This window comes from Acanthaster planci, linkage group LG01 (assembly GCF_054643075.1).
Source record: "Acanthaster planci isolate LZ-2023a linkage group LG01, COTS_SCS, whole genome shotgun sequence".
Classification (NCBI taxonomy): Eukaryota; Metazoa; Echinodermata; class Asteroidea; order Valvatida; family Acanthasteridae; genus Acanthaster; species Acanthaster planci.
Genome location: NC_141777.1, coordinates 15,023,371 through 15,050,446, shown reverse-complemented (window position 1 = coordinate 15,050,446; position 27,076 = coordinate 15,023,371). Strand labels below are relative to the sequence as shown.

Here is a 27,076-nt window from a genome sequence, read left to right as displayed (position 1 = left end):
GCCGATTTGTGACGAGCGACTGATATAAACATTATTATTAAACCAATCTCAGAAAAATCCCACCAAAAATTTCAGAAGATCTAAAAGGTGATAAATTTTAGTATTAAAATCATTATCACTTCCACTCACCTAACTAAAAATTGTAAAAAAATATTTTAAAAGTAAAAAGAATGGAGGGGCATTTAATTTTGCGCTTCAGAAAAAAATCGGGCCAAATAAAATGTCGTCGGAACTTTAAAATCGACATTTATGAATCAGAATATTTTGAGTTTGATTAATTTTTACTTTTCGTGAGACTAGAGGTAAAATATTGTTCCATACACAAACGTTAAAAGCAAAAATTAGGGTCTGCGCAACTTTGGGGTACGCAATTTTCAATTTTAACGTGAAGCAGTGCGCGAACGAGTGTTGTCAATAAACGTAAATTTTCCAAGTCCTCGAAATTTCTGATTTTAGTGGGCTGGATTAGTGTCCTTGCTGGGTGGGCCAGGCAGCAGTTCTGTTTTTAACACAGTAACAAAAAGACCAGTAAAATTATAAACAACTTGGATCTACACAACCATAAAAGACAAAAACGATTAAACGTACCACACAATTTATGAGGTGTGAATGGTACTTACGGTGCATTTACAAGTCTTTTCAGTCTTTCTGGACTGGTTTCCTTCTTTTCCAACTAGTGAGTTGAGCCATTGTAAACAGCAACCAATGAAAACATGACTGCCTTGCTGCGCAGCTTGTATGCGTGTCAGCATAGCCAGCTGGCGGCGGCACCACGGACTAGGCTGCGCTGATGCACTGCTCGACATTTAGTGATTGATTTCATTCTGCAAATGTTGCCGTTTAAACCGCCTGGAGTATAAGCCGTAAAGACATTTTCAGCGTGAGAATCAATGTGTAAGCCGCTGCTTATATTCCAAAAATTACAGTAAATTAAAATTATATATTTATTAAAAAACAAACACCACCAACGAGCGGAACTCAGAAGCGAGCGGGGGGATCCACCGAAACCCCTCCCCCAGCCTACAGGCCTGCATGGAAAAAGTTTTGCCGCAAACAAGGAATGCAGTGGATCAACCAGAAATCTTTTGAACGATTTAGTTCAGTCTTTTTGTTTTAGTTGGACAACATAACGTCAAACACTCACATTCGAACACCCGCTCAAGTAAATATACGGAGACATAAAGTAAATGCAGGGGTTGTTTTATTTCATTCGCTAAAGGCTTGTAATTTGTACATATTTATATGTTTTGGGTTTAAACATCATAATACAGGGTTTTCGGGGAGCGTTTGAGAAGTTGTAATCTTTCTTTTCTGTTTTGTTGACGTTCTAACTGATGATCAAGTGATCCTTTGAGAGTGAACATGTTTACTGTAGGTGCTTTGCAATGTTGAGTTTATATGAAAATGATTTGGGGACTACAGTTAAAAATACATGCATTACATTAAAAAATTTAAGCGGACAGCATTTGTGGGCAGGGCATGTACATTACAGGTCCACTTCCGCCACATCGGCTATAATGCACAGGTAACGAAATTACCAACTTCACTGATTCAATTCGTGCAAGTTGAAAGAGGAGGTATTACAGTACCGTTTGTTGATGGATTCAGCATTCAGTGTTTTGATTTGTTTGAAAATCTAGAATTGATGTCATTTCTTTTTGCATGGCAAACCTCACAAATCTTGTCACGTGATTCTGATATCCGGCATCCACGGTTAGGAGATACTTATGGCTGCAAATTGAAGTAAGAAAATATTTCATGTGTCAAATCGAAGTGTCCTAGTTTAGATAGTGAGATGTTTGTCGAGTAAGTTACAAACTAATGACAATTTTTATGTAATTTACCTCGTTTCCCTCCGCACAGGATTTGGATTTTATAATTCAAATCAATCTTGGTGTAGGTATTTTGATTAATTGCACCGGACAAGAATGGGTAATTACAATCTTCTTGAGAATATAAGGCCCCGTTACCTATACATTGTTGCTATACATATATGGTTAGCGTGTTCTACTTCATTTGATATATAAAAATTATTGAGGATATTTTTTTCATCATCGAATTCAGTTTCTAAAGTCTGTTCTCAAACAGTGCAATGAAATTCAGAGTTGCAGAGGCTCATAGATTTGTAAGGTGTTTTCATTCATAGTCGTCATTAACTTGTGGGTAGGCCTATTCAATTACAAGCAGAAAAACTTTTATGCATTCACATATTTTTTGATGTGATGTAGTGCACTTATCAAGTTAATTATTTTCTTTTTTCTCTTGTTTTGATCGTATGTCATTATTAATGGAAGGCTATATCAATTCAGTCTTTTTGTTGTAGCCTTTCGAACGTTTGAAAGTTCTTTTAAGCCTGTTAAAGTCCCTTAGGCCTACGTCTTTTAATAATCATTTTGAATGATTTCATTTGTCGAGAGAATTCTCAATTTTCAAATCTGAATGGTTGTTTTGACACCCTTGTGGTTGAGAGCAAAGCTTTCATTTCGCATACTGGAAGTGGATGAGCTGGATATATATAGCCATATATCCAGTAACCTGGCAGTATATCCAATATCACTTTGGTAAAAGACAACTTTAATAACCTTTACCTGGACATATAGCAACTTGTTAGGGGAGTCTTTGGCGTCAGATACTACGTCGGGAGTCGCATTATTCACGATGGCATCATGCACAGTTTGTGGAGATGAACCTGGGTTTGATCCCAGATAAACAGCAGCGGCACCTGCAAAGCAATTTCAGATATTAAATACTTATAATTATAAATTGCTTTAGAAATAATTACAACACGAAAGTACTCTACACAGTCCTTGCAATGTCCAGGAAAAAATCTATAGTTTAATAACTACTTTGGACTGTCGATATTGCAGTTCGGTTGCATTTTCTTTATCAAATGAAAGCATTTAAAATCCGAAGAAAAAACAAGACTCTGAAAATTTTGAAAACATGTCGAGAAACCCTATGCATGACGGAGAGACCAACAATGAGACGAAAACAATTGTCGGTTTCACCATGAAGAGACAGATGGAATAGTTTTAATAACCACGACGCCGTCCATATAGACTTTGTCACGGGCGTAAATCCCGGTTGAGGGGCTGGGGGTATACATGTATATCCCCCAACTCCACGGGGGATGGGCTATTGAGTCATCCCCCAAATTTTTGAAATGAGCAAAAAATTAAAGCGAATTGTGATGAATTTTTAGGACGTACGTACCAACACTCAAATGTTTGCCACTCACCAAAATGGGAAAACATTTCTTAAAAGCCACAGATATGCCATTCTTATTTAAGATTCTGCATGAATTTGATACGCATTTCAGATGTACATCTTTATCATGAACATCGCTCCCTATGAAGTTTATATGGTGAAACAGTCCCCCCCCTCAAATTTTCATGGCTTGTCAAGTCATTCCCCCACCTTTCCCAATCCCCATTCCCCCAATTTCCAGCACAGATCTGTGCCACTGGACGTTGTACATATGCTACGTCACTTCGTGGTGAAACCGACGAACTGATAAAGTAGTAGGCCTATGCTGCAAATGTATCGAAAGCGAACTAACCTGTCACACGAGGGCATGCCATTGAAGTGCCTGCAATTCCAGTGTTGGAGGAGTGGCTCGCACTTTTGATACCCACCCCAGGTACAAACAGATCGAAACAAGGGCCGTAGTTGGAGAAATATGCACATTTGTCCCTCAAAGAACGAAGTGCGGCATATTCGTGTCCTGAGGGACACGGACACGGGCGTTGCCTGTTAATATTGGGTGTAGAAAAGACATCTTTACTCCTTTGGAAAACTTTGCATGTACAAAAAGGAACCTCTTTTTAGGTAATTTAGTCAATTTTGAGTATCCCGTTTCCTCACACGTGTGAAGGAAGGGGGTGAATTCCGGTGAATTGGGATGCTGTAAGTCTTCACAAAGGATATGTTATTTTATCAACCCACCAGGTGTTTGTGGAGCATGTCACAAGACATTTCCCCCAAGTTTTCGGGAATTGTTATACAGCAAGAAAACATACGACCCAAGCGTGTACATTTTGTTTGTAATTATTAAAAGCGCCTCTTCATGTCAATTGAATGTTTCAATTACTTCCAGCAATGGAAAACTTAAACACCCTTGCCCAAGGGTTTGTTACAGTGATTTGCATTCGGGTGATCCAAATTTCTATCGCAGTTTTAGCGTAGTTTGTTTCAGTGCTGGCTATTATGAAAGAGATGAACAACGAATTGAAGAGATAATTGTAAAAAGCAGTTGAACATAATCTGCACTCAAATATTTGCGACCCGAAACGTTTCCTTAAGATCGCCTAATAAAAGATTTGTGAAAATTTGCTCAATATCCTGACCCGATTGTACGACCAGTTTACCCACTGCATTTCAATTTAGTGAATGAAGTTTCAGTGAAATGTTTCAGTGACAAGAGGATCTCCCTTAGACAGAACTGTACCCATGAATAATACTGGTGAGATCATTAAAAAGCAAAATTTGGGAACGAAGCAATTAGGCCAAATATACCTTTGGAAATGGTACAATACCAGCATCCTCCTTGACCGCACACTTTGGAGCTGTAGATTTTAGCTTCACGTGCGATACCGTAGACGTATACCAGCGCAGTGAGTTCCATGTCCTTGATCATCAGCAGGCCCGACAGATGGGAAGCTCGTCCACCAAACGCGTCGTGATTGATATTGACGCCGATGTCCACGATGAATACGTTCGCTCCTTTACCTTGAACTACCGGAGAAGAGGACATTTTTTAATGCTTGTTAAGAAAACTTAGATATGAAAACAGTAGCGCAAAATGCGTGCGTTCAACTTGGCAGGAGTGTTGATCCTTATTATTACAAGTAATTTTACATATCATTATTTTTATCTTTGAAAATAAATGAAACAGAATGGATCGTATTTTTCACCAGATTTGCATCGATGCCATGGAGGATGAAAACATAAGAAATGGGATACAGTTGTTTAATTAAAAGGTTGAATTGGCGTTTAATTTAGACGTAGGAATTCCAGTTTACTCTGGAACTTTGCCTTGCAAGCCATTAAGTGATCGCTAATATTGTGGCGCCGTGGGCCAGCAGGTCGGGTGGGGCGCCAGTCTGGCTCCACGGTGGTGCAGCTGGCACCCTTGCTGGACCAACCGGGAGGCCCCGCCGCGCCTGCACAGTGAGGCTTCTTTCGGCGGCCTCGAGAGATCGGTTTTGTTGTGATTCTTCGGACGGGCGAGTTTGATTGTGTTGCCGAAATAAACAGGTTTTGCTCTCGTGAACAGACGTTATGAGCCCAGTGTGCTTTCTTGACTCTGTGTGGAACCCGTAGACCGTCGGAGTGATACAGTGGTGGCAGCTAGGGACACAGTTTTGCGAGAAAATCAGGTATATCTTCTCGTTTTCTGTGGGCATGGATTTATCGTTCGACTGGGGTCTGGCACCTGAACCGCCACGGACTAGGACGGGACTACATGGGCAAGGAACCAGACTATGGAAACAACCCGGAAGTGGACAAACAATGAGGACTTTTTGGAGTTGTTTTTTGGGGGAAACGTGGAACAATTGACCCGTAGTAGGGAGGGGGAAGGCCTCGGGGTAATAGCACAGGGCAGGGGGAGCAGGATTTGGCATCACATTTTCCGCGTACCGAGTCGTTGCGTGCGCTGTCGCAAGGTGGACCTCCCCTGATCGTTGGGGGCGGGGTGATGGGCAAGCGACCCCAGCCGGGGCCTCACCAAGGTTATCCCGCTGCCATGGCGGGGGCGGGGTTTCACCAGGGGCCAACATCTCTCCCCCTTACCAGTACTCCGGTTATCAATATCTGTGGGGCGCCCCCTTGCAGCAGTTGCGAGGCAGATGAGGTGGTCCAGTCGGAACACCATAGGGCAGGGATTGCCGCCGTGAGGAGGGGGGGACCTCGGCAAGGGCCAGTTGAGATTATCGCAAACAAAGGGAGCGTGGGGGCGTCCTCTGGTGGCGGGGGTGCGCGGGGAGTGGTGGTCCTTTCGGAACATCACCAACGCTCATCCAGCGCCGGTGAGGGGGGCGCCCAGCGGCATTCGGTCGAGGTATATTACACCGGTAGTATGTACGGAACACCGCTGTGGTGGAGCTGCCGGCGCAAGTGAGGGGCACCGCATACGAGTCTATGACGGCGATGCCGATCAAGGGCACCGCACATGAGTCTGTGGGGCCAAAACGGGGCACCGCACACGACTTTGTGAGGTTGAACCTGAGCGGCAGCACCACACACCAGTCTATGGGGGTAAACCCCAGCGGGGGCACCGCACACGAGTCTATGGGGGTGAACCCGAATGGGGTGACCGCACACGAGTCTGTGGGGGTGAACCTGAATAAGGGCACCGCACACGCGTCTATGACGGTGATCCCGAACAAGGGCACCGCACACGAGTCTGTGAGGTTGAACCGGGGGGGGGGGCGCACCGCACACGAGTCTATGAGGCCGATCCTAAGCGGGGGCACCGTACACAAACCTGTAAGGCCGACTTCAGCCAGGCGTCGTTGGCGCGACCCGTGCCGGCCTCCCCAAAGTTGGGTCTGCACTAAAGATCCGCCCGGGTAGCCCCAGTTGGGAGGGCAAGTACCCAAAAGCCAACTCCGAGACCTGGACAACCACTAGTAGTCAAGCGAGGAGCTGAGGACCAGGGCAAGGGAGGCCTGAGTCCCTGACCCCAAACAATAAATCAGGAGAAGCACAGTTTTAGCAGTGAAAGCCGTGAGTTTCTGGGAGTTCCACCAACCCTTCCAAGAGCCCTGGAGTGGAATTTTCCCACCAGGCAGGAACTCTACCCCCTGTTGGAAGACCACCAGCCCCCTCCACATATCCAAAGGCTGGATACCCTAAACTACCCGCGCAATCCCAGGAGGACTTGGCTGTGGAGGCGTTCCGGACCACTGTAGCGGATGAGCAACTGCAGCCCTACATCTTTGCGCGGAGGGCGACCACGTTGACGCAAGCAGTCACCTTGGCCACTGAGATGGAGGCGTTCATGGATTCACAGGCCTGCCAGCGGAAGGGGAAGCCCGGGGCCAGGGAAGTTCGCGCTGTGGACGACCTGGATAAGAAACCCACGGAGGAGAAGGCACCAAGCGGCGGAAGACGGGGCGGTCGTCCCATGGTGGAGTGCTACGGATGCCACGAGCTCCGAGACATCAGACGAGACTGCCCTTGGGATAGACGAGCAGCGACTAACAACTCCCCGGCAAGGCCTGCGGGGGAGTCGCCTCCGACCCACAAAACTGAGTTGCCCACCCCACCTAAGCCGGGTCGGGCGAGGCCTAATCCACTAGCAAACTACGTCCTGCGCAGGTTGGCCGGGCGGCGGATACGGGTACTCCTGGATACGGGAGCGGCCCTGAGTCTGATCTCTGCCCAGGTATTCGACGAAATGGCGGCAGTGGATCGGCCCAGTCTTCGCCCTGCTGGCCCGACACTAAAGATGGCAGACGGCAGCCCGATGTCGGTGTGGGGAGTGGCGGAGTTTGAACTCCAGGTGGGAGACCAACGGCTGAGACATACCTACACCGTGGCCGACGTGGAGCCAGATGCCATCCTGAGAATTGACTTCCTTTCCAAATATCGGTACGAATGGTGGTGGGGTGATAGTGTCATCGTCATTGATGGGAAAACCGTCCCACTGGAAGGGAGCGGCCGCCAGCAACAGGTTGCTAGAGTGCAGGTGGCGGAAAGCTCGGTGGTGCCGGCCGGACACGAGGCGTTTTAGTTGTGGGGAAGCTACAAGTGGACCCTGAGAAGAGGATCGGAATGATTTACCCCGACCTGGCAATGACAGACCGGTGCCAGGTGGAAGTCGCACCCGGCCTGGTGGACGCCCGTGACGGGGCTGTTCCGGTGCGAGTTTTCAATCCGACGGAGGACCCTGTTACGGTGCATCGGGGGAGTCACTTAGCCTTGTTCTGTTCTGTGGATGACGTAGAGGTGGTTAGACCAACGGATGACCTGGGTGCTCCCACTCCAGTGCCTCGCCCTCGTGCTAATTCCTCGCAGAGCGCCGAGGGTGGAGAGGACGGGCCTTGCCTTTCGGCCGACCCCACCCGGGGCGCTGAGAGCGAAGTGGCTGACCACCTGTAGGGCAGCGGGGCCGCGGGGCCGCACACCTTAGCAACGAAGAGAGCTGCCGGCTGGAGGGACTCCTGGCGGAGTTCGCAGGTGCGTTCACTGGTCCGGATGGAAAGCTCAGGGGGGGTGGGCTTGGTACAGCACCGGGTTAACACGGGGACAACGCTTCCCATCCGGCAGCCGCTGCGGCTGTTACCCATACGTAAACGCCAAAAGGCTTAGAGACAGGTGGACTTAATGCTGCAAGATGGCATCATCTAACCGTCCCACAGCCCCTGGTCCTCGCCGGTAGTCCTCATGAGGAAAAAGGATGGGTCCGTCCGCTTTTGCGTGGACTACCGGAAGGTCAACACAGCCACATTGAAGGACGTGTACCCCATCCCGAGAATCGAGGACGACCTCGACGCCCTGAGCGGAGCCCGCTGGTTTGGCGCGCTCGACCTGGCCAGCGGGTACTTGCAAGTCCGTATGGCGGAGGGGGACCGGGAAAAGACAGCGTTTAGGACCCAGAGCGGCCTATACCAGTTTACAGTGATGCCATTTGGGCCCTGCAACGCCCTGGCGACTTTTGAATGCCTGATGGAATGGGTGTTATAGGGGGTGCAGTGGCAAGTGGTAGTAGTGTACTTAGATGACGTCCTCGTCTGGGGGCGTACGTTCGAGGAGCACTACCAGAGGTTGGCTACAGTGTTGGAGCGGTTCCAGAGCACGGGGCTGAGGTTCAAGCCCAAAAAGTGTAACTTCTTCCGGACGGAGGTGTCTTTTTGGGTCACCTAGTGTCTGCCGAGGGGGTCAGAACCGACCCGACAAGGTCGCCGTCATTAGGAGTTGGCCGACACCTACAAACATGACGCAGGTCTGGAGCTTCCTGGGCCTCGCTTCCTACTATCGCCGCTTCATAGCCCACTTTGCAGAGATCGCCCGCCCATTTCATGGTCTCACCAACAAGAATCAGAAGGACTTCACCTAGACGGGAGGCCTTCGAACAGCTTCAGGACGCTTTGGCGACAGCCCCGGTGCTGAGGTACCCGCATCCCAAGTACCGGTACATCCTGGCGCCAGCAAGTGCACCATAGGGGCAGTCCTGTCCCAGGATGGCGGCTGGGGCGAGCAGGTGGTTGCTTACGGCACTGACGAAGTCTGAATGCAATTACTGCACTACCTGGAAAGAGCTACTGGCCGTGGTCCACTTTGTGTAATACTTCAAACATTACCTGCTGGAGCAGCAGTTTCTGCTTAGGACAGACAACGGGTCGCTGAGATGGTTGTTCAATTTTCGGGAGCCAGAAGGGCAGACGGCCCGTTGGTTGCAGACACCAGGGTGTTTCGATTTTGATATCGAGCACCGAGCTGGGTGCAAGCACCTCAATGCTGATGCAGTCTCCCGAGTCCCCTGTGGGCAATGTGGACGTTCAAAAGAGGCCGGGCAGGAGTGCTTCAAGGCAGGGACACCTCCCCCTGTGGCCGAGCCGGTGCCCACAGTGGGCGCCATTCAGAACGTGGACCAAAAGGATGCATCGGACTTGGACGAGCTCCCACGGGTCTGGAGACCTGGAGCTGGCCCAGGTTCGGAAGTGGCTGGAGCAAGGGTACCACAGGCCATAGTGGGGGGAAGTCTTGGCCCTCGATGCCAGTGCGAATTCATGGTGGGCCAGGTGGGAGACGCTTCTGCTACAACAGCAGGCCCTCCAGGTGAGGTGGGAGCTACCACCCGGCAGCCCCCCGACCTGGAGGGTTGCCGTTCCGCGGACCAGGATACGGGAGGTCCTGCGACTAGCCCACAACCACCGTACTGCCGGGCACCTGGAGATCGCCCGGACCATCGCCAGGCTGCAACAGGCTCCCGTCTATTGGAGAGGAATGCAGCAGGCAGCCGAGGAATGGTGCCAAAAGTGCCACCTATGTGGGTCTCGGAAGCCCTCGCCGCGTCCAGGGAGGGCCCACCTGCAGCAGTATGTCTCCGGTGCACCCATGAAGCGAATCGCCAGAGATCTCACTGGAGGGCTGCCACGGACGAGATCAGGGAACTCGGCAATCATGGCGGTCGCCAACTTTTTTACCAAATGGGTCGAGGCTTTTGCCATCCCGGACCAGACAGCAGAAACGGTGGCCCAGACACTGGTGGAGAAGGTCATCACCTGTTTTGGCACATCGTTGGAGATCCACACCGACCAGGGACGGGAGTTCGAGGCTGGCTTGCTCCAGGGGGTCTGCCGGCTCCTTGGCATCCAGAAGACGCGGACAATGCCATTCCATCCGCAGTCAGATGGACTGGTGGAACGCTTCAACCGGACGGTTAAGACCATGCTGAGCATATTCGTGGCTGAGAACCAGAACGACTGCGATGAACACCTGCCGTATGTCATGATGGCGTACCGTTCCTCCCAGCACGACAGCACCAAACTCACCAAACATGCTCATTCTTGGCTGTGAGGTGGGGCTTCTGTTGGACCTGGAGGTACACGAGTATGTGGAGGACGGACTGAGGACGAGGATCGAGCGTGCCCATGAGTTCACGCGGCGCCATCTCCAGCGCAGTCAACAGTATCAGAAGCGGCAATATGATCGGAGGACTCAGGGAGCTGAGTCTTCGAGCCCGGGAAGGTCGTCTGGCTCTACAGTCCAACCAAGAAGGTGGGCCGAGCACTGAAGCTGCAACGCCGCTGGGAAGGGCCGTTCGTGGTACTGGAGTGCATTAACGACGTCACCTATAGGATCCAGAAGTCACCTTGAGCCAAACCCCGGATTGCGCATTACAACCGGTTGAAGCCCTACCTCGGCAACGTCGACCTGGGATGTGGAGACGTGCAAGCATGGGGCATCCAGCGACTGAGGAGAACGGGGAGCCGCATCCACTCGGGCCCGCCCCCGGCCTGCCTCACAGTTGGCGGAGGAGGCACCAAAAGCACCCACGGAGATCGGGGAGCCGCGGCCCTTTGGTCCCGTCCCTGGTCCCCCTCACAGGCTGAGGAGGCGACGCAGGACCCCGCCGGGGGAACCACTGATTCCAGTGAATCGGACGGGACCCCCCTCGAGCACGGAGAAGTTGACAGTACGAACGCGGTGGGCGCACAGCATCAATCTGTGATACCAGATCCCACTCCCCTGACTCGAAGGGGGGCGCTGGGTGGTTTGACCAAGCCGATACTTGTTATCCCTAACCACTGATATCCCATTTTCTCTTCCCAACAGGATGGACTCTGTGACATGTCCCTACTGTTAACAGGCGTTCACCCAGCGACAGAGCTTGAGGCACCACTTGAGGACAGCTTGCTCGGTTCTACAGCCCACCCCTCCTTTCCAGTGTGAGAAGGACTGCGGGGTCAGCTTCTACCGGGAGGACACCCGTGGCCGGCACTACCACTTCTGCAAGGGGGTCGCGGTCAACACCATCCAGGTGGAGGATGTGGACATGCTGGACGTCCATGCCAGCAATACTAAGCTGGAAGGGGACCCAAGCTTCCGGGACGTTCGCCCTCGTCACCACACCTGGTCACGGAGGGAGACCTTCATACGCCTCACTCGCAACCGGAGCCGCCCGGGCGAGCACCTGCATAACGAGTGGAGACTGGAGCACCAATACCAATAGTTGTTGACGAGCTTGGACACCGCCTGACGAGAACCCGGATCACCACCTACGATGGGCAGCAGTACGGCCAATTCTTTGTCGATCCTTCCGTGGCCAACCAGCCGTCTCCAGGAGGGTTCCGGCCACCCAGGGCTCCCCCACCGCCACGCTACCCCAAGTGCGTCCCGGCCGGGTTCTGGGAGGCCCTTTCCCGGCAGACAGAGGTCCAGCACCAACTGCTGCCCCGTGCCCAACCCCGCCAGGGAGGTTCCGGAGCCGCCCGCCCACAGGGACCGCATCGCCAGTAGGGGAACATCGACACTACAGCTGCCCACCATCGCTTTCACCCTTTGTTTTCCCAGTAGTGGTTTTCCTTTGTTGTTCTAAACTCATTGTTCCAAACGTTTGCTTGCTTTTTTTTTCAGGTTGCTCTAAAATCATTGGAAGCCTTGATCGAACATTAAGGAAAGTTCAAAATTGTGTTTTTCATGGAAAGAGACCAAGGAAAAGTATTACACAAGAACACATTATTAATTTTTGTGCAGTTTCTGAAACATATTGTTATGAAACAAAACCAAACTGTTGGGAAAAATTGGTGGTCCTCAGTTTTCCAACTTTTCTGATTGATTATGATAACTATGAAACCTCATTATAAACCAAAGAAGATGACTAGAGTGATCTGAACATTAGAAATGAATAGTAGGCCTAAGACGCAGACTTGTAGACGCAGACTGTAGGTAATAGGAGACACGTTTTAAATCAGTGACTTCTTTTGTATAGAAACCTATTTCTGCAACTTCTTATGACCCTTGTAATATAGATGTTGATACCAAGAGGTATGACGGGGCAACGGACGAACGAAAGTAAACCCTGAGCCATACAAAAACGTGGATTCAGTTCATATAAAGAAGTCTTGCTGCCGCTATATGATAATATTGGGGACTTCATACACTTAAATATCTCCCCAGGGATGTCTGACAAGATTCTGGAGCAGAGAATGCTCCTCGCAGGTCACTATTACCAACACCCCGAACTGCCAGCAATCCAGATCACCTATTGGGAGCCCTTTCACGGCAAGCAACCCACAAGAAGCTAGCGAAGACAATGATCGGGTTCTGATGTAAATGTAAAGGTCGCAACCAAGGGAGAACTTATCAACTGTATGTTTGAATCAAGGTTGGCTAGCTTTTTACTACCGAGACAATATTAATGATATTTTACTGGAAAACGAAGCGTAGATTTGTAAATAAAAAGCTGAATGACTTTCAGAGCGGATGAGAAGAGGCTGCTGCATTGACGCAACACACTGACTACAAATTAAAAATCTCGTTTTGAAAATTTTCAATGTCAGAACTTGACTGAAACGGTCAATATTTTCTATGCAACTACGGCCGTTAACCACAGTGCCTTATTAAATGCCAATAATGGAAGCCGTAGTCTAAATACCAGATTCGTACAGACCTTTACCTATGTGTTGTGATGGCAATGAGTGCATAGTGTTGTGATGGTAATCTACCCATTCCAAAAAAACTAGTCAGTAAGCATACAGCGTTCGCACGTGCGCTTACATGTGGTTGAAACTGCCCATAGGAATATATGCGATCAACGTAGCCAAGGCGGTTAACACGTGGTGGTAATGTTTACATCTAGTGATGTGGGTGAAAAGGTCTGTACCGTATGGCATCGAAAACGGAGGGCCGCGAACGGATATACCAAAAATCTGTTAAAAGAACGGGGTTACATCTTTGTCTTTCAGTAGGACAACATAACATCAAACACATTCACATTAAAACAACTGCTCATAGATATAAAGGGAGACATAAAGTAAATGCAGGTTGTTTTATTTCATTCCCCAGGCTTGTGATTTATATAATTTTTCACATCATAATACAGGGTTCTCAGTAAATGTTTGGAGGATTGTCATCTTTCTCTTCTGTTTTTTGTTTTTTGGAGTTCTTACCAGCGGTTTAAGAATTCTTTAAGAGTACTCAAGGCTATTGTAAGTGCTTTGCAATGTTCGATGTGAAAGCGATTTATGGACCTACTCTTAAAAATACACCCATTACATTACAGGTTCAAGCGGCCAGCAGTGGGTTAGGCATGTACATCACAGGAACACTTCTGCTGTATGATGGGATCAACATTGCTTAACACATTTAGCAAGATTGCCAATTTAATTCGCAACAGTTGTAAAATGAGGTATTACCATTTGTTGCGGAAGATTCGCTGTTTAAATTTGTTTGATAGTGTACTTTTTTGTCATACGGCCGTCTTCATTCATTGTTTCCATTCATCTTTTTGAATTGCAACCCTCTCAAATCTTGTCATATGATTCTGGTCTCCGGCATCCATGGTGTGTAGATACTTAGGGCTGCAAATAAAAGTAAGAAAGCATTTAATGTGTTAAATCAAGGATAGATCGAGTGTCCTTTAGTGTCCTTTAGTCGCATGTGTTATAAAATAATGACTCTTTCTTTCTTCCCGCAAAGGATTTGGATCTCGTCAGTTTAGTCGGCTTTCGTCTCTTTATTTTGTTTACTACAAAAAATGGAAAGACCATTTACCATCCTCCTGAGAATATACTTGCAGATTTTTGCTTGACATATGTTGGGTATGTCTTGCTTCTTGAAAAAATCCACTGCACTTGGTATATAAAGGTATAGAAGAGGCTTCTGTTATCACTGAACCCAGTTTCTACAGTCTGTTTTCAAAACGGCACAATCAAATTCAGAGTTGAAGAGACGCAAGGATCTGTGTATTCTTTTTAGTTGTTCGTGTCCATCCATAACGTTCGAGTAATTAATTAAAAGCACAATATACCTTTACAAATGAATTTCGTTTTATTGTGATCTTATGCATTTACCAAATTAATTATTTTCGTTTTTCTCTTTATATGTCTCACATCCAATTTTAATCAAAGGTTGTAAATACGTTCTGAAAAACTTCTATGGCTCAAATATGTAGAGCTGATACAAAAATTTTGATATAGTCTTTTGAATGTCTAAAGGTCCTTTCGTGTTTTCTAAAGTTTGAACGATTTTATTTGTCGAGAGAATTTTCAATACTATAACTGAATGGTTCTTTTGGAACTCCTGCGGTTAAAGGCGGAGTATTAATTCTGTGCTGAAATTGGGCAAGGTGGGTGTTAAATTCAACGAGTGTTTACTATAATGGCCGTATACATGTATCCAGTATCACTTAACGCAACTTAACTTTTACCTGGACATAGAGCAACTTGTTGGGGGATCCTTGAGTGTCAGACACTACGTCGGGAGTCGCATTATTCACAATGGCATCATGCACAGTTTGTGGAGATGAACCTGGGTTTGATCCCAGATAAACAGCAGCGGCACCTGCAAAGGAATTTCAGAAACATGCTTTAAATGCCGCTGTTTAAAACATTGCTTTGGAAAACCAGGAAAGTGTTCCATACAATAGCTGTGCAATGTGTACAAAAATGTTGAAATAACTACTCTGGCTTTTCGGTTTGAAAGTTTAATTGTGTTTTCTTTCATCTCAATTGCAAGCATTTTGAAATCAGGAAAATTGGACCCTCTGAAAATCTTGAACGAGAGACTACAGTCTGAAGACCTTATACTCATAACGTAGATACTAACAATCTGGCCAATTGAACGAATTATATAAACATTTTATGGCAAATGTGTTGTTGGCATGCAAGCGAACCTCACCTGAGACATGAGGGCATGCCATTGAAGTTCCTGACATTATTACACTTCCAGTGTTATATGAGTGGCTTGCACTAACGATGTCCACACCGGGTGCGAAGAGGTCGACACAAGAGCCGTAGTTGGAGAAATAGGCACGTCTGTCGTATCTATTTGTGGCTCCAACGGTGATTGCCTATCAAGGAAAAGGCTTTAGTCATGCGAATTACCTTTCCTCATTATAAAAATGAATCTAAAAGTCACTGTAACTCCGACAAAGTGGAGATATATCATGTCTGGGTTTGTAGTCAATACAGCTAAATAGTTCAAATAACTACTAACAGCCGTGCGTATTTCTTAACTACTACCCTGTGTTTGTTTGTTTTGGTTTGTTGGGTTGTTTGTTGGGTTGTTGGGGTGTTTGTTGGGTTGTTTTTTTGTTTGTTGGGGTCTTGGGGTTGTTTGTTGGGTTGTTTGTTTGTTGGGGTGTTGGGGTGTTTGTTTGTTTGTTGCTTGGTTGGGGTGTTTGCTCGTTGTGGTTTTGTTTTTCTCGGTGATATAATATGTTGTGTTTATTCATTTCCTGTTTTTCTGTCTGCTGTACTTTATGTTTTGTTGTGTTTTTGGCCTTTTTGTAGCACCAGGAGAGCAACTCCATAGTAATTAAGTTTGCTTTTTTGCAATCCAGCAGGGGTGTTACATGTGTTTTGTGTTTGTGTGGATGTGGTGTTGTTGCTTGTGCTGTTGTTTCTAAGTTTGTCTGTTACTGTATTTTGTGGGTTTTTGTTTTGTTTTGTTTTGTTTTTTGGTGTAGATTCTTAACTAAGTATATATTTTTGAGCGTATATTTTGTATCTCTGAAATTTGTAAATTTGTTTTAATCATGAAAAATAAATAAATGAAACTGAAATGAAACTTAATGATGAAGCGTTTCACTGCTGTTAATCCCCCTGTCATGATGTCACCATGCTTTTTCTTTTATATATTAATTCACCACAAATCCATGTATCGCCATTTTTCACCAATCGTAATACTATACGCTCAAAAGAGTTTCGACAAAATGGCCTCGGCACTTCTGGACCGTACGACACAAAAACTCACCCCTGGCACTGATGGAGGCGATTCATCGCAGGCGTCTATGTTTGAATTACCCGCAGCAACAGAAACAGTGTCCCTCGTTGAGAATGTTCTGGATAAGTGAGTTGAAGTAGGGACTATACCCTGCTCCCACAGACATTGATACCACGCCCGTGCCGTTGCCGGAACCGAACTTGTCGACGATGTCTTCCAAACCTTCCAAAAGGAAACATGAATGGGAACTGTCACTTGGGAAGTAGGCAAAACCGCTGTTTAAGGAAAGCAGCGTGCCATTCATGTCCTTAGACACTAGACACGAACACGAGTATTGTTCTTTGTTGAAGAAAAGAGAACTGATGCTTTCAGTTCTTCTGAAAGCTTGACGCACACAAAAAAGTCCTTCCGGTATTTATTTATGGGGACAACTTTTCAAATGAGTTAGTTCCTTTCGACCGTCCTGTTTCCTCACACCCATTACGGAAGGTGGTGAATCCCCTGTGGATGGGGTGCTAAAAGTTTTCACCATCAAGGAATTGTCATTTGATAACCCCACCAGAGTTTTGTCCTGCACGTCGAAAAAATTCAACTATTAAGTATTCAGAAATGAACTAGTCACTTGTAGTGGAACAACTTTTGTAAAGTTAAAATGCAAGATTACACAAATGGTCATAAAGGAATAGCATATAGAATCATGAACGTGTAAATTAAAAAACACACACAAACGGCGTCTCCTCGTGTCGATCGACAGAAAAAAATTAAGATGTTTTCATTACCACTTCAGCTATGGTCTTACACCCAACCTTGCATTAGGAGCCGTTCCCCCGGCTGTGATTATTACAGTTTTAGCGCAGTTTTCTTCCTTGCTGACTGATATGTATGAGAAGAGCAAAGAATAGCAGACATAAATCCCAAAAGAGCAGCCCAATAAAATCTGCACTCAAATTTTCGGTGACATTACAAGGCTGTGCCAAAAGTGCATGCAAGAATAATAATCGTGAAATGAGTAAAACGAAGTTTGGGAATAAAGTGATTGCCAGACATACCTTTGGAAATGGTACTAAAATAGCAATATCCTTGACCGGTGCAAATTTTGGAGCTGTAGATGGTAGCTTTACGTGCGATACCGTAGGTATTTCCTCCAGCAGTACCAGCGCAGTGAGTTCCATGCCCATTATCATCAGCAGCCCCGAACAGAAGGGAAGCTCGTCCACCAAACGCCTGATGATTGATATTGATGCCGGTGTCTGTAACAAATATGTTCGCCCCTTCACCCTGCGCTATCAGAGATAAATGTAATTTTTTAAAAAGCTTATTGTCGATGAAACAAAGCCACAACGGAGTTGCTCTACTCGGGCAATATGAAAAGAAGCGCAAATGTGCGTTCAACTTAGCAAAGGTGTTACTATTCTTTATATTTACAAATAGGTCATTTGGGAGACGTTTTGAGGTAAATTCAGCATTAGGGAGACATTGGCTTTTAGGGAGACATTTCAGTGTCTCCCTATTTTCAAACCACTCGAAGGAGGCCAAATTTTACCGAAGGAGGCCGAATTTGAGAGATGATAGTTTAGGGCCTAAAATGAAAACATACAAAGTTTGGTTCAGATCAGATTAGGGAATATTGAATTATGGGACAGTAAAGTTGGAAAAATTTTGTGCACGTTCTTATGGGAATGTCTCCCTAATGACCCATTAGCGGTAAATTTTATTATTATTGTGGGGAGTTGCCCGTATATTTATCATGTATAATCTACATGCACATGGTATACGCCTTTAAGATCCTTTCAATGTTTACGTTGTTGCATAGCAACTGAGAGGGTCCCCTCACCCTTCACGTTGACGTGGCCTTGCGCCTCTATTAGAATTAGCTCCATTTAATTTTTATCATGATAACATAAGATTTAGCCGGAATACCTTCCGCCGACTTCATTATCTGTTTTAAAACGCTTGGATTCATTTTTATTGTAATTACGGGCATTGTCAACATTTTTACCATTTACACCGCGCTTGGGTATGCCGGTCTGCCCAGTGTGCGTTACCGACCCTTCGACCACGTCTCGTCCTTTTTCTTTCCGTGGCCATCTCGGCGGAGACAGCGCAACATTTCGGGATCATTTCGGACAGTTTTCAGCCTGTTCCCTTGGAGTTACTGGGCCCTGCAGACCGCTGTAGGTCTCGCAACCCGTGGTGTCTGGGTGAGTCGGGGTTTGGGGGGTATTTGGCATATCCTAGCACCGGTATTTTGTAATTTCATCCATTATACATTGCCATTTATGGTCACTTATAAACGTTTGACATGTACATCGTGTTCGCGCGGTACCGTCACGTGGTCAGCGCATTTGCATAAAGCCCCCAAAGCCACCGTGAATAGAAATTTGGGTTGTGCGTTAGCTTAAATAGCATATTCGCTTCTATGTATTATGTGTGATATGTATAAGCAGTACGCACTCATGCCATTACAGAACGTCTATTTCGCGTACACCATTGCATTTGATGTCATTGTTGTTTAATTATTGCTCATGAATCAACTAAAGCACTTATGTAATTAATTAGAGTTCATGCTTTTGTATTAATTTATAGGGTTTTCTTTCCATTGACGAATAAATTAGAGGTGATTATTTGATGACCTGTGTTACAAGCTGATCCAATCCATCCCTTACCGGGAGACCAGTCTCCCCCCTCCGGATCGTCAGGGTCCGCCCCCAGCGGGCGCGCAAGTGCTGCCGCTACATTATTATTATTATCATCATTGGATATAACTAAAATGGAGGGAATCATATTCAAGATTTCCACAGCTGCTACGGAGAAAATCAGTACAACTGCCAAAAGGTACACTTGAATGGGCATGGGAATTTGCAGTTTACTCTGGAAATATGCACTGCAAGCCATTAAAACCATGCATGTTATTTGCACGTGCACATTACTGAAACAACTTTGTTTAATAAAAGGTGAGGTAAATATAATGATGTACACCACAAATCACACCTATTTTTCTTCTCTGATTTAACTCTTCATTAGTTGTTAGTTTGTATTTCATTTGATCCTTCTAAATGAATTACCACCATTTGACACTCGTGCTTTGCTTAGAGATTCCCCTGGTGGTTAATGAATGTAATAATCTCATTAAACCAAAATAACCTACCACTGTCGTTGTAGTTGTACACACCATCGATTCCACTGCGACTGTCTATGCGATCAATACCCCATGATGGTGGGTTATTTTGTGAGCCGAGAATTGTTGCGATGGTGTCCTCGTGTATATATTCAACGCCCTCAATACCACGCACCTGAACACAAACAATGGCTTTCAGCATTTCAAAGAGAACACTAGTAACTGCCACCACAACCAAAAACAAAACCAAACCAAAAAACCGTAAAAAGACACAAGAGAATTTCAGTATAAACACTGTAAAGTCCAACGCCCATTATGAACGCGTCTCAGCGTAAACGTGTAACAGTATAAAATTAATACCTTTTTGAAAATAATCGTATTTCCGTGTTCAAAAAGTGTTACTATCCTAGAAAGCTGTTTGCCTGTCATGTTATTAATACCCAAAATGTGTCTTTGTGTCTGTATTTAATAACAACATGTCTTTGTTAAAAAAGCAAACTCTAAACGTGTTCAGCTTTAGCTAATACTGACACAGCACTGCGTTCATGAAGTGTTCCCAAGAAGGCGTTAAAACTTATCACTTGTTTTATATAGCATGTACCTATATTTTGTTTGCTTACACAAAACGGACAGCTCACTGCAGCTGCTTCTCGCCTGATATGATACCACAAGGGCAGTAACCTACCCTGGTAAGGATGTGCTCTGGAATCTTGAGGGTCAGAACCGGCATGAGTTTTTCGAGCTTGGTGATTTTGGGCGCAGGTGCACGGAATGTGGAGAAGATGTCCTTGATCTCTTCTTGCACGTGCTCAAGCTGGTCAAAATCCTAAAATACGCATCAGTGTAAGAATGCAGTCGATATCTAAAATTTCACATTATCACCTGATAACATTATCAACGTCATATGATTGGTGGGCCGCCGATAATACGCCATGGACATTTGTTCCGCCAAACGTCGACTGTCGCAGCTAGATTCTTTTCGCACTGTCAACATTTTGGCGAGCGTTAGGCTTTCCACACTGTAAAATTTTGATTACAGTCAGCATCACAGGAATCTATGAGAGCAATTACACGGTTGCACTCTCCGCTGACTTCCCATAAAAGAAAAAGGCAAAATCGAATATTGATATCGCCGCATGGTAACGCACTAAACGTTAACGAACCCGGATGTTAGATATAGGTAGAAGTTCATTATAAGGGTCTTTAAAGTACAACTACCTGAAACTGGCAGAGCACTTTTTTAAAATGCCATAGCGTACGGAACCATCAAAAACATGGACTTTTTATGGTTTACGGAGTAGTACCTAACCGTTTGGGAAGTAGATGCATCCATGGAAGCCAGGGCTACCCCAACCGATCCTAGTGTCCATGGCCTGTGTGTTTTACCGTAAAGCCTATGCTCGGCCTACAAATAACCCTACGTAGTACAAGTACATTTATATCATGTAGCCATCATGCTAATTTTATTGAATGGTATGGGTATTGTGTAGTTTTTAGGAACCTGTTCCATTCTAGAAAATCACTTCCCAATCATTTGGAATCTGAAGTAGATTGGAAAATTAGGCCAATGCTAATTTTTTGACTCACCACTGTAGTGTTAATATCTGCAAGATTGTAATCTTGTTAAAAGAGAGCAGGGTTTTTGTTCTCTAGGGAAATACAATAAGTAATGTTCATTTTCTATAAGAGTCAACAATTTTGGAAGTTAGTTTTCTGATGTATTATGGAATGGGGTCTTAAATTACACAACACCCCTCTCCCGCCAGTGGCCTACCTAGTACCTTAATTTACATGTACATGTAACATGTGTGAAACAAACCTTCACAAAATATTCGTTTTGCATCATTTTTTTATAGAGGCTATGATGCTATTTAGGTCTTACATGTAAATTGAAGACTAACATACTTTTCAGCAGCATACACTCTAAAAAGTGGATTTTACAATTCGAGTTGTATTTCGAGTTCAAAAAGTGAAAAAACTGGGTTAATCTTTAATTCGCTTACTATTTAATCAAAACCGGCCCAGACCCAGGAGATGACACATTAGTTCAGTGGGATCAAAATGGTTCCAAGGATGTTGTTGCAGTAAAAGACCTGCTTTGCACCGGACTATGGCAAAAGGGCGAAAGGTTTCCATGAAATCGGGCGATGAAGTTTGGACAGGATGGGTTTTTGACATCAATGACAATGATGAATCAAGTTCAGACCCAGGTAATTGAGACATCAGCAATTTTTTTCCTGATTCAAAAGGCATGGGAAACAATTATCGCGGAATACTTAACAGTTTTCCGACCTGTAACAGTTTAAGCAGGGCACGTTGCAGGGTTGAAATGGCCAATAGAGCTTGCCGCACCATAAAACCATCAACGTGCAGTAGAAATGCTTGGGGAAGGTTTATGGTGGCATCTGGCTCCATTTTTGGGGGTAATTATTACAATTTAGGAAGTCTTTGCATCCCCATATATCAAACTAAAGAAATTCTGAATTCGTTTATGTTCTTTTTTCTTCAGATGGTGCCCCTAGTACACTGCAGGTCCAGGAGAAGACAAGGCAGCCAGCAAGTTGCGACAATTTCTTCTATAATGTAGAAGTATTTTCGGCATGTCACCGATGTTTTTGTTATCTTTGTTATGACCACTTTTTAACTAATGTAACGTGACAGAGGCACGTTTGAGTATTCGCGAGCTAACGTAGAGGGCGCGCGAGGCGTACCCCGAAGCTTGCGGGAGCCGGAGAACTAGCAGGACCGCCCGGGGTACGCTGATTGGCTACTGGCGGTACTGCGAGCTATAAACACCTGTATAACGTCCGCAAAGCTTGGCCCAGGCCTTAAGTGCATTTGGTTTCCAGTCCATACTCGCTCTTGCAGGTTTTCTCCGGGTACTCCGGTTTCCTCCTGCCTCTAAAACTGGACTTTCTTCCTAACTCCGTAATGTGATGCTGATTAATAAAGTCTATGAATAAACGTACAGTTATTGGAGTAAATAGACCGAGTTGCTGAAAGCGCCATTAAAAAACAACAACGACCCTAACTGGGGGAGCGGGTTAGCACCAATGAAGCCCGGGTTCGAGTCCTGGCTTGGCCCAGGCTTTAAGTGCATTTGGTTTCCAGTCCATACTCACTCTTGCAGGTTTTCTCCAGGTTCTCCGGTTTCCTCCTGCCTTTAAAACTGGACCTTCTTCCTAACTGCGTAATGTGATGCTGATTAATAAAGTCTATGAATAAACGTACAGTTATTGGAGTAAATAGACCGAGTTGCTGAAAGCGCCATTAAAACAATGGCAAACAACACAACAACGACCCTAGCTTGGAACCCTCGTCACTGCACTGCTGGAAAGCATCTGCTGAAAGAAGTGGTTTCCAACACATGAAGTAAGCACTTATCGTAATAGTGTGATATTCATGCATTGATCCGACACAACTTGATAGCATGTGAGTGTTTAAACGTATCTCTCTGTGGGCCTTGCGGCTGCTTGTTCGTACATTTAACACTGCAAAGATCGCAAGTCACAAGTGCAATTGAGCCAGTCACAGGTACAGCCGAGCCAGTCACAAATGCAGCAGAGCCAGTCACTGGTGCAGCCGAACTAGTCACAGACACAACAGAGCCAGTCATAAGTGAAGAAGAGCCAGGCACGAATGCCGTAAGGCATGTCAAAAGTGAAACAAGGCTAGTCACAAGTGCAGCCAGCAAGAAGACAAACGCCTCTTGAAACGCCCTGTACATCTTGTCATTAGTGAAATCTTGACTGCCTCAAAATTCCTCTCGACGCACCGTAGTGGCCAAAATGAATCCGCGTGGTGTACTTTTACAAGAAGACAGAGGAGGAAGGCAGAATAAAGCAAATGATGAGGTGCTGAAGAATGAAGTGAGAATGCACATCAGTCAGTTTCCAAGAGTGGAATCCCATTATCGTAGGGCTAGTAGCAGTTTTTTTCCTCCCTGTAACATGACAGTTTGGCCTTTCGTCTGTGTAATATGCACCAAGTAAAACCGCAGGGACAAGCCCACATTTTTCAGGTTCTTCATACTTCGAGTGGTAAATTACCTGCGCGACTACGGTCTGTGTATTGTGCTCGGACGAATCGCCTTTCCCGAAGTTCATAGTACTTTTGCTTCCCTGGGCTTCCAGCTTAGTCTTTCCTCTGATTCAGTGCCAATGGATATCCTGGTATTTTGCTGCTTCTCGTTTTTCTGCTAGTCTGCATCCAAACACTTTCACCGTCCGTAAAAGTCTCACTTTTGCACTCTTTATACCTGCATCCTGTTTTCCAGAGACTTGGTACATGTCAAAGATCAAACGGAACACCAACAGGTAGCTTTCGTCCTTGTTAATTCCTCACCGTCTCAGGACTTTCATAAAACGTCATGTATGTAAATTTCTTTCTGGACTGTGTCTATTTCATTATTCCACGCATTTTGGCGTAATGCTCTCAAACTCTTCCTTTTCGGGAACAGTCTACCTATCAACTAGGCTGGGGAACATTAACGTTTATTTCCCCTTTTTAGAAAGAAGATTTAAAAAACAAATTTGGGTCTTTTACACATATGCGAGAAAGTCTATATTTATTGGCAAATCTAGCCATATTAGAATACTGGAATGGAAAGGTGCCACTTTGTAGCTGCGTACCCTACTTCACAATGAGATTGAATAGGCCAATGATAATCTGAACTTTTCTGAAGATTTCTTTTTTCAGTGCAACTCATGTGCGTCAGTGCTAAGCACATTTTAATTATTACACAGAACTGTTCCTAAGTGCTTATTTCTTATTTGTAAGGGGTTGTTCGCAAGTGACTTAGTACTGTTGCCTATTTGGGCCAACTTTCAGAAAGAAGATGATGTGCAGAATGGCCAGTTTAAAAAGCACAAGGAGCTCGGAGTACCCAGAGAAAACATGCCAGATTGAGTACGAACCCGAGACCTTATTGGTGTTCAACTACCAGCGTAAATCAGACAGTGATGATGGTGGCCTGAAGTGTCTGTGTTTCGGCGCATTTCGCCTTTCATAAAGATGTCAAAGACCGAAACACAAGATCCCCAGTTCTATTGCTGTCGAAGTACATTTTCTTCTACATTATGACTACCAAATTGATTTGAGTGTAGTTTTCAGATATGATTGCAGGAATTGAATTCTATTCTATTAAATGCACGTGAAAATGTTTAACGGATAGCTCGTTGGGATTTGTTCCCCCAACTTTAGCTTTAACACAAAGTGCATTTTCTTTGTAAAACAAAGTGTATGGTAAGTTGGTTTATGGTGCCCTCTTTGTGAATACAAGAGTAATCATAATCTGTTCCAATCGATTTAGATTTCTTCATCAAAATGTTGCTACGTGAACTGTCCCTATGATTCACACGTGAATTGAATTAATTTTTTTATCCATTTTGTGAGACTTGCACTAAATAAAATATAGTGGTCATTGAAATAAATGTTTTTAATTAAATTTTTCTTCGTGTAAGTTCTTGCTAACCTTTGGTTGCTTGATTTCTTAATTACTTCGTTTATTCATTAATCTGAGCAAGCCGACTTTTCTGACTACTAACGCTGTTAAAGAAACTTAAAAGCTAGTTCTTCAAAATTATTGCAGGAGGCAATGATTTTGCCAGAAACACGCAAAAATGGTAGACTTTAGTTCACCTAAAACGTAACATTGAAGGGAAATGACTGAATCAGTGCGTCTATCCGTACGATTCAGATGTGTTAAAGCAGTCGAGATGTCTTTTCTTCAGTAGCAATATGCAATTTAAGCCTTTGGAAAGAAAAATATTAAGGTCTTCGTTTTTAAGTCCTTTGAGATGCAACGGAGTCATTAAGATAATCTCACTTATAATAAGACTTACGAAGCAAGCAACGAATGTAACGCAACTTCCATAAAAAAATCTTTTTTGACAAAGTCAAACTTTTTGTGCGGTGAATGTTGCGCGTTGCAGATTTCAATTTTGACGAACTAACGAATAAATAAAATGTACGAAGCTGCAAATGTATGTGCCAACACGAATTGAGGTTTTGACGAAATGACGAAGATATTCTTGCATAAATATTAAAGTAAATGCCGACTGCATTTATGAATTGTTGCCATTTTATTGTAATGCAATTTTTCTGCATTCAAACAACATGATTTATATACCTTTTGGTCCAATAGGCATGATAAAACTATCGACTTTAAAAAGAGGTTAGACAAAATGGCTCGTTTTCTCTGAATCACTGTGACAGGTTGGGCATCCGGATTCGTCACTTCGTCAAATCACCGACGGAATGTTTCACTTCTAGAACACCATAAAAAACCATAACTATAGAACTTAAAATTAGGCCCTGTGAGTCCAGAAGGTAAAAGCATCGATGCTTCCGAAACTTACCCCAACTTTTATGATCCAGCTGTCTGGTACTGCGCGCTGGTTGGTCCTATGGAGAGGAGCCAGGCTAGCATGAGCCACAGCAATACACAACAGAAGAAGCTTCATGGTCGGTTGGAGGATTGGACTGCGCACTTTTAATAGACAGGTAAAAAGCCTACCAACTTAAACCCAAGTCTTTACCAGTGCAACTTTGGAGTGAGTCAACAACTGACTTTTCCGCTTCTTTATGCGTTTGCTAATTCATTTATCTCAAATGCCCTCATTTTAAGAAAAAAAATCGTCAGTGAAAAAAATTTTGTACACCACAATTTGAGCAGATGGTACCGATTAATCTGTGTGTTTGTTCAATGCAACAGGACATGTGTTTTTATAAACAAAATCTCTCACGTATTTCATTCCATGTTTGGAACTTGAGTTCAACTTTTTGGGGTTGTAGGGTTCAGCAAACATAGTAACTCGACAGAGGGCGCTTGTGCTGATGACAGAAATAAGATCATAGATATTTTAGCTAAACTGTCGTGAACTGCAGAAGCTACAGTAGCGTTCCATTAGTTGATCTTTGCCCAACATCTGTTGCACAAAGAACGCACTCCATCCTTACATGATACAACGTGCATTGAAAACCTTCGGTACAATACTGTCTCCTGAGACAATCCAAGCAGCTAGATGAAGGGAGTGTATCAAAGGGTGGGGTTCGCCGGAGTGGGGTCGAGTTAATACATGACTCCCTTGTGGCTGTAAAACTGGAGTTGTTATGGCTAGTCGCAAAAGCATTGGATACCAGGCCTGAGTGGTCCATGTTGGAGCGATTACCATCAGAGTTGCCCCTCCATTTCTACCTTGCGTGGGACTTGAGCCAAGAGACAAAAGGGCGGAAACGCATAACCGGTTCGTTCCGCCATGGTATCGAGAAGACGTCTATCATCATCCTTCCGGGATCTGGTTTCCATGATACGTATTGGAGAAGTTTGGAGTTTATTCGGGATGCAAACAGGTCCACAGTCGATTTGAACCCTAACCGTGTGCAGAGCATTGCAAATAACCCTGGGTCTAGCATCCACTCTAACGTGTCCACAAAGACTCGGGACTGCTGGTCCGCCAACATATTGTCCACCCCGGGAACACGAGAGGCTGTCAGCGTGATATTCCTCGTCAGGCACCATTTCCACATTTTCACAGCCAGCTGGGACAAATTTTCTGT

The 27,076-nt window shown here is 45.1% G+C and overlaps 1 protein-coding gene, 1 long non-coding RNA gene and 1 pseudogene across 3 annotated transcripts; 1 reads left to right on the top strand and 2 right to left on the bottom strand.

The window, feature by feature from the left end:
• Window positions 1–1,291: 1,291 nt before the first annotated feature.
• Window positions 1,292–3,666, bottom strand: LOC147800461 (uncharacterized). The gene is made up of 3 exons (XR_015428117.1): window positions 3,560–3,666; window positions 2,589–2,722; window positions 1,292–1,731 (listed from the first exon to the last, which is right to left on the bottom strand). It is a non-coding gene; the product is annotated as an uncharacterized LOC147800461 (long non-coding RNA).
• A 4,113-nt stretch (window positions 3,667–7,779) lies between these two features.
• LOC147800460 (uncharacterized) lies at window positions 7,780–10,527 on the top strand. Its single transcript, XM_087145047.1, has 4 exons — window positions 7,780–8,102; window positions 8,367–8,560; window positions 9,514–9,683; window positions 9,775–10,527. Exons 1-4 carry the CDS (start codon window positions 7,780–7,782, stop codon window positions 10,525–10,527), a joined length of 1,440 nt encoding a protein of 479 aa, XP_087001173.1.
• A 2,955-nt stretch (window positions 10,528–13,482) lies between these two features.
• On the bottom strand, window positions 13,483–26,082 carry LOC147800459 (uncharacterized; annotated as a pseudogene). Its single transcript, XR_015426244.1, has 8 exons — window positions 25,876–26,082; window positions 20,202–20,342; window positions 19,547–19,691; window positions 17,448–17,681; window positions 16,429–16,620; window positions 15,352–15,523; window positions 14,882–15,015; window positions 13,483–14,033 (listed from the first exon to the last, which is right to left on the bottom strand). The product of XR_015426244.1 is annotated as an uncharacterized LOC147800459 (transcript).
• Between the last annotated feature and the right edge of the window lie 994 nt (window positions 26,083–27,076).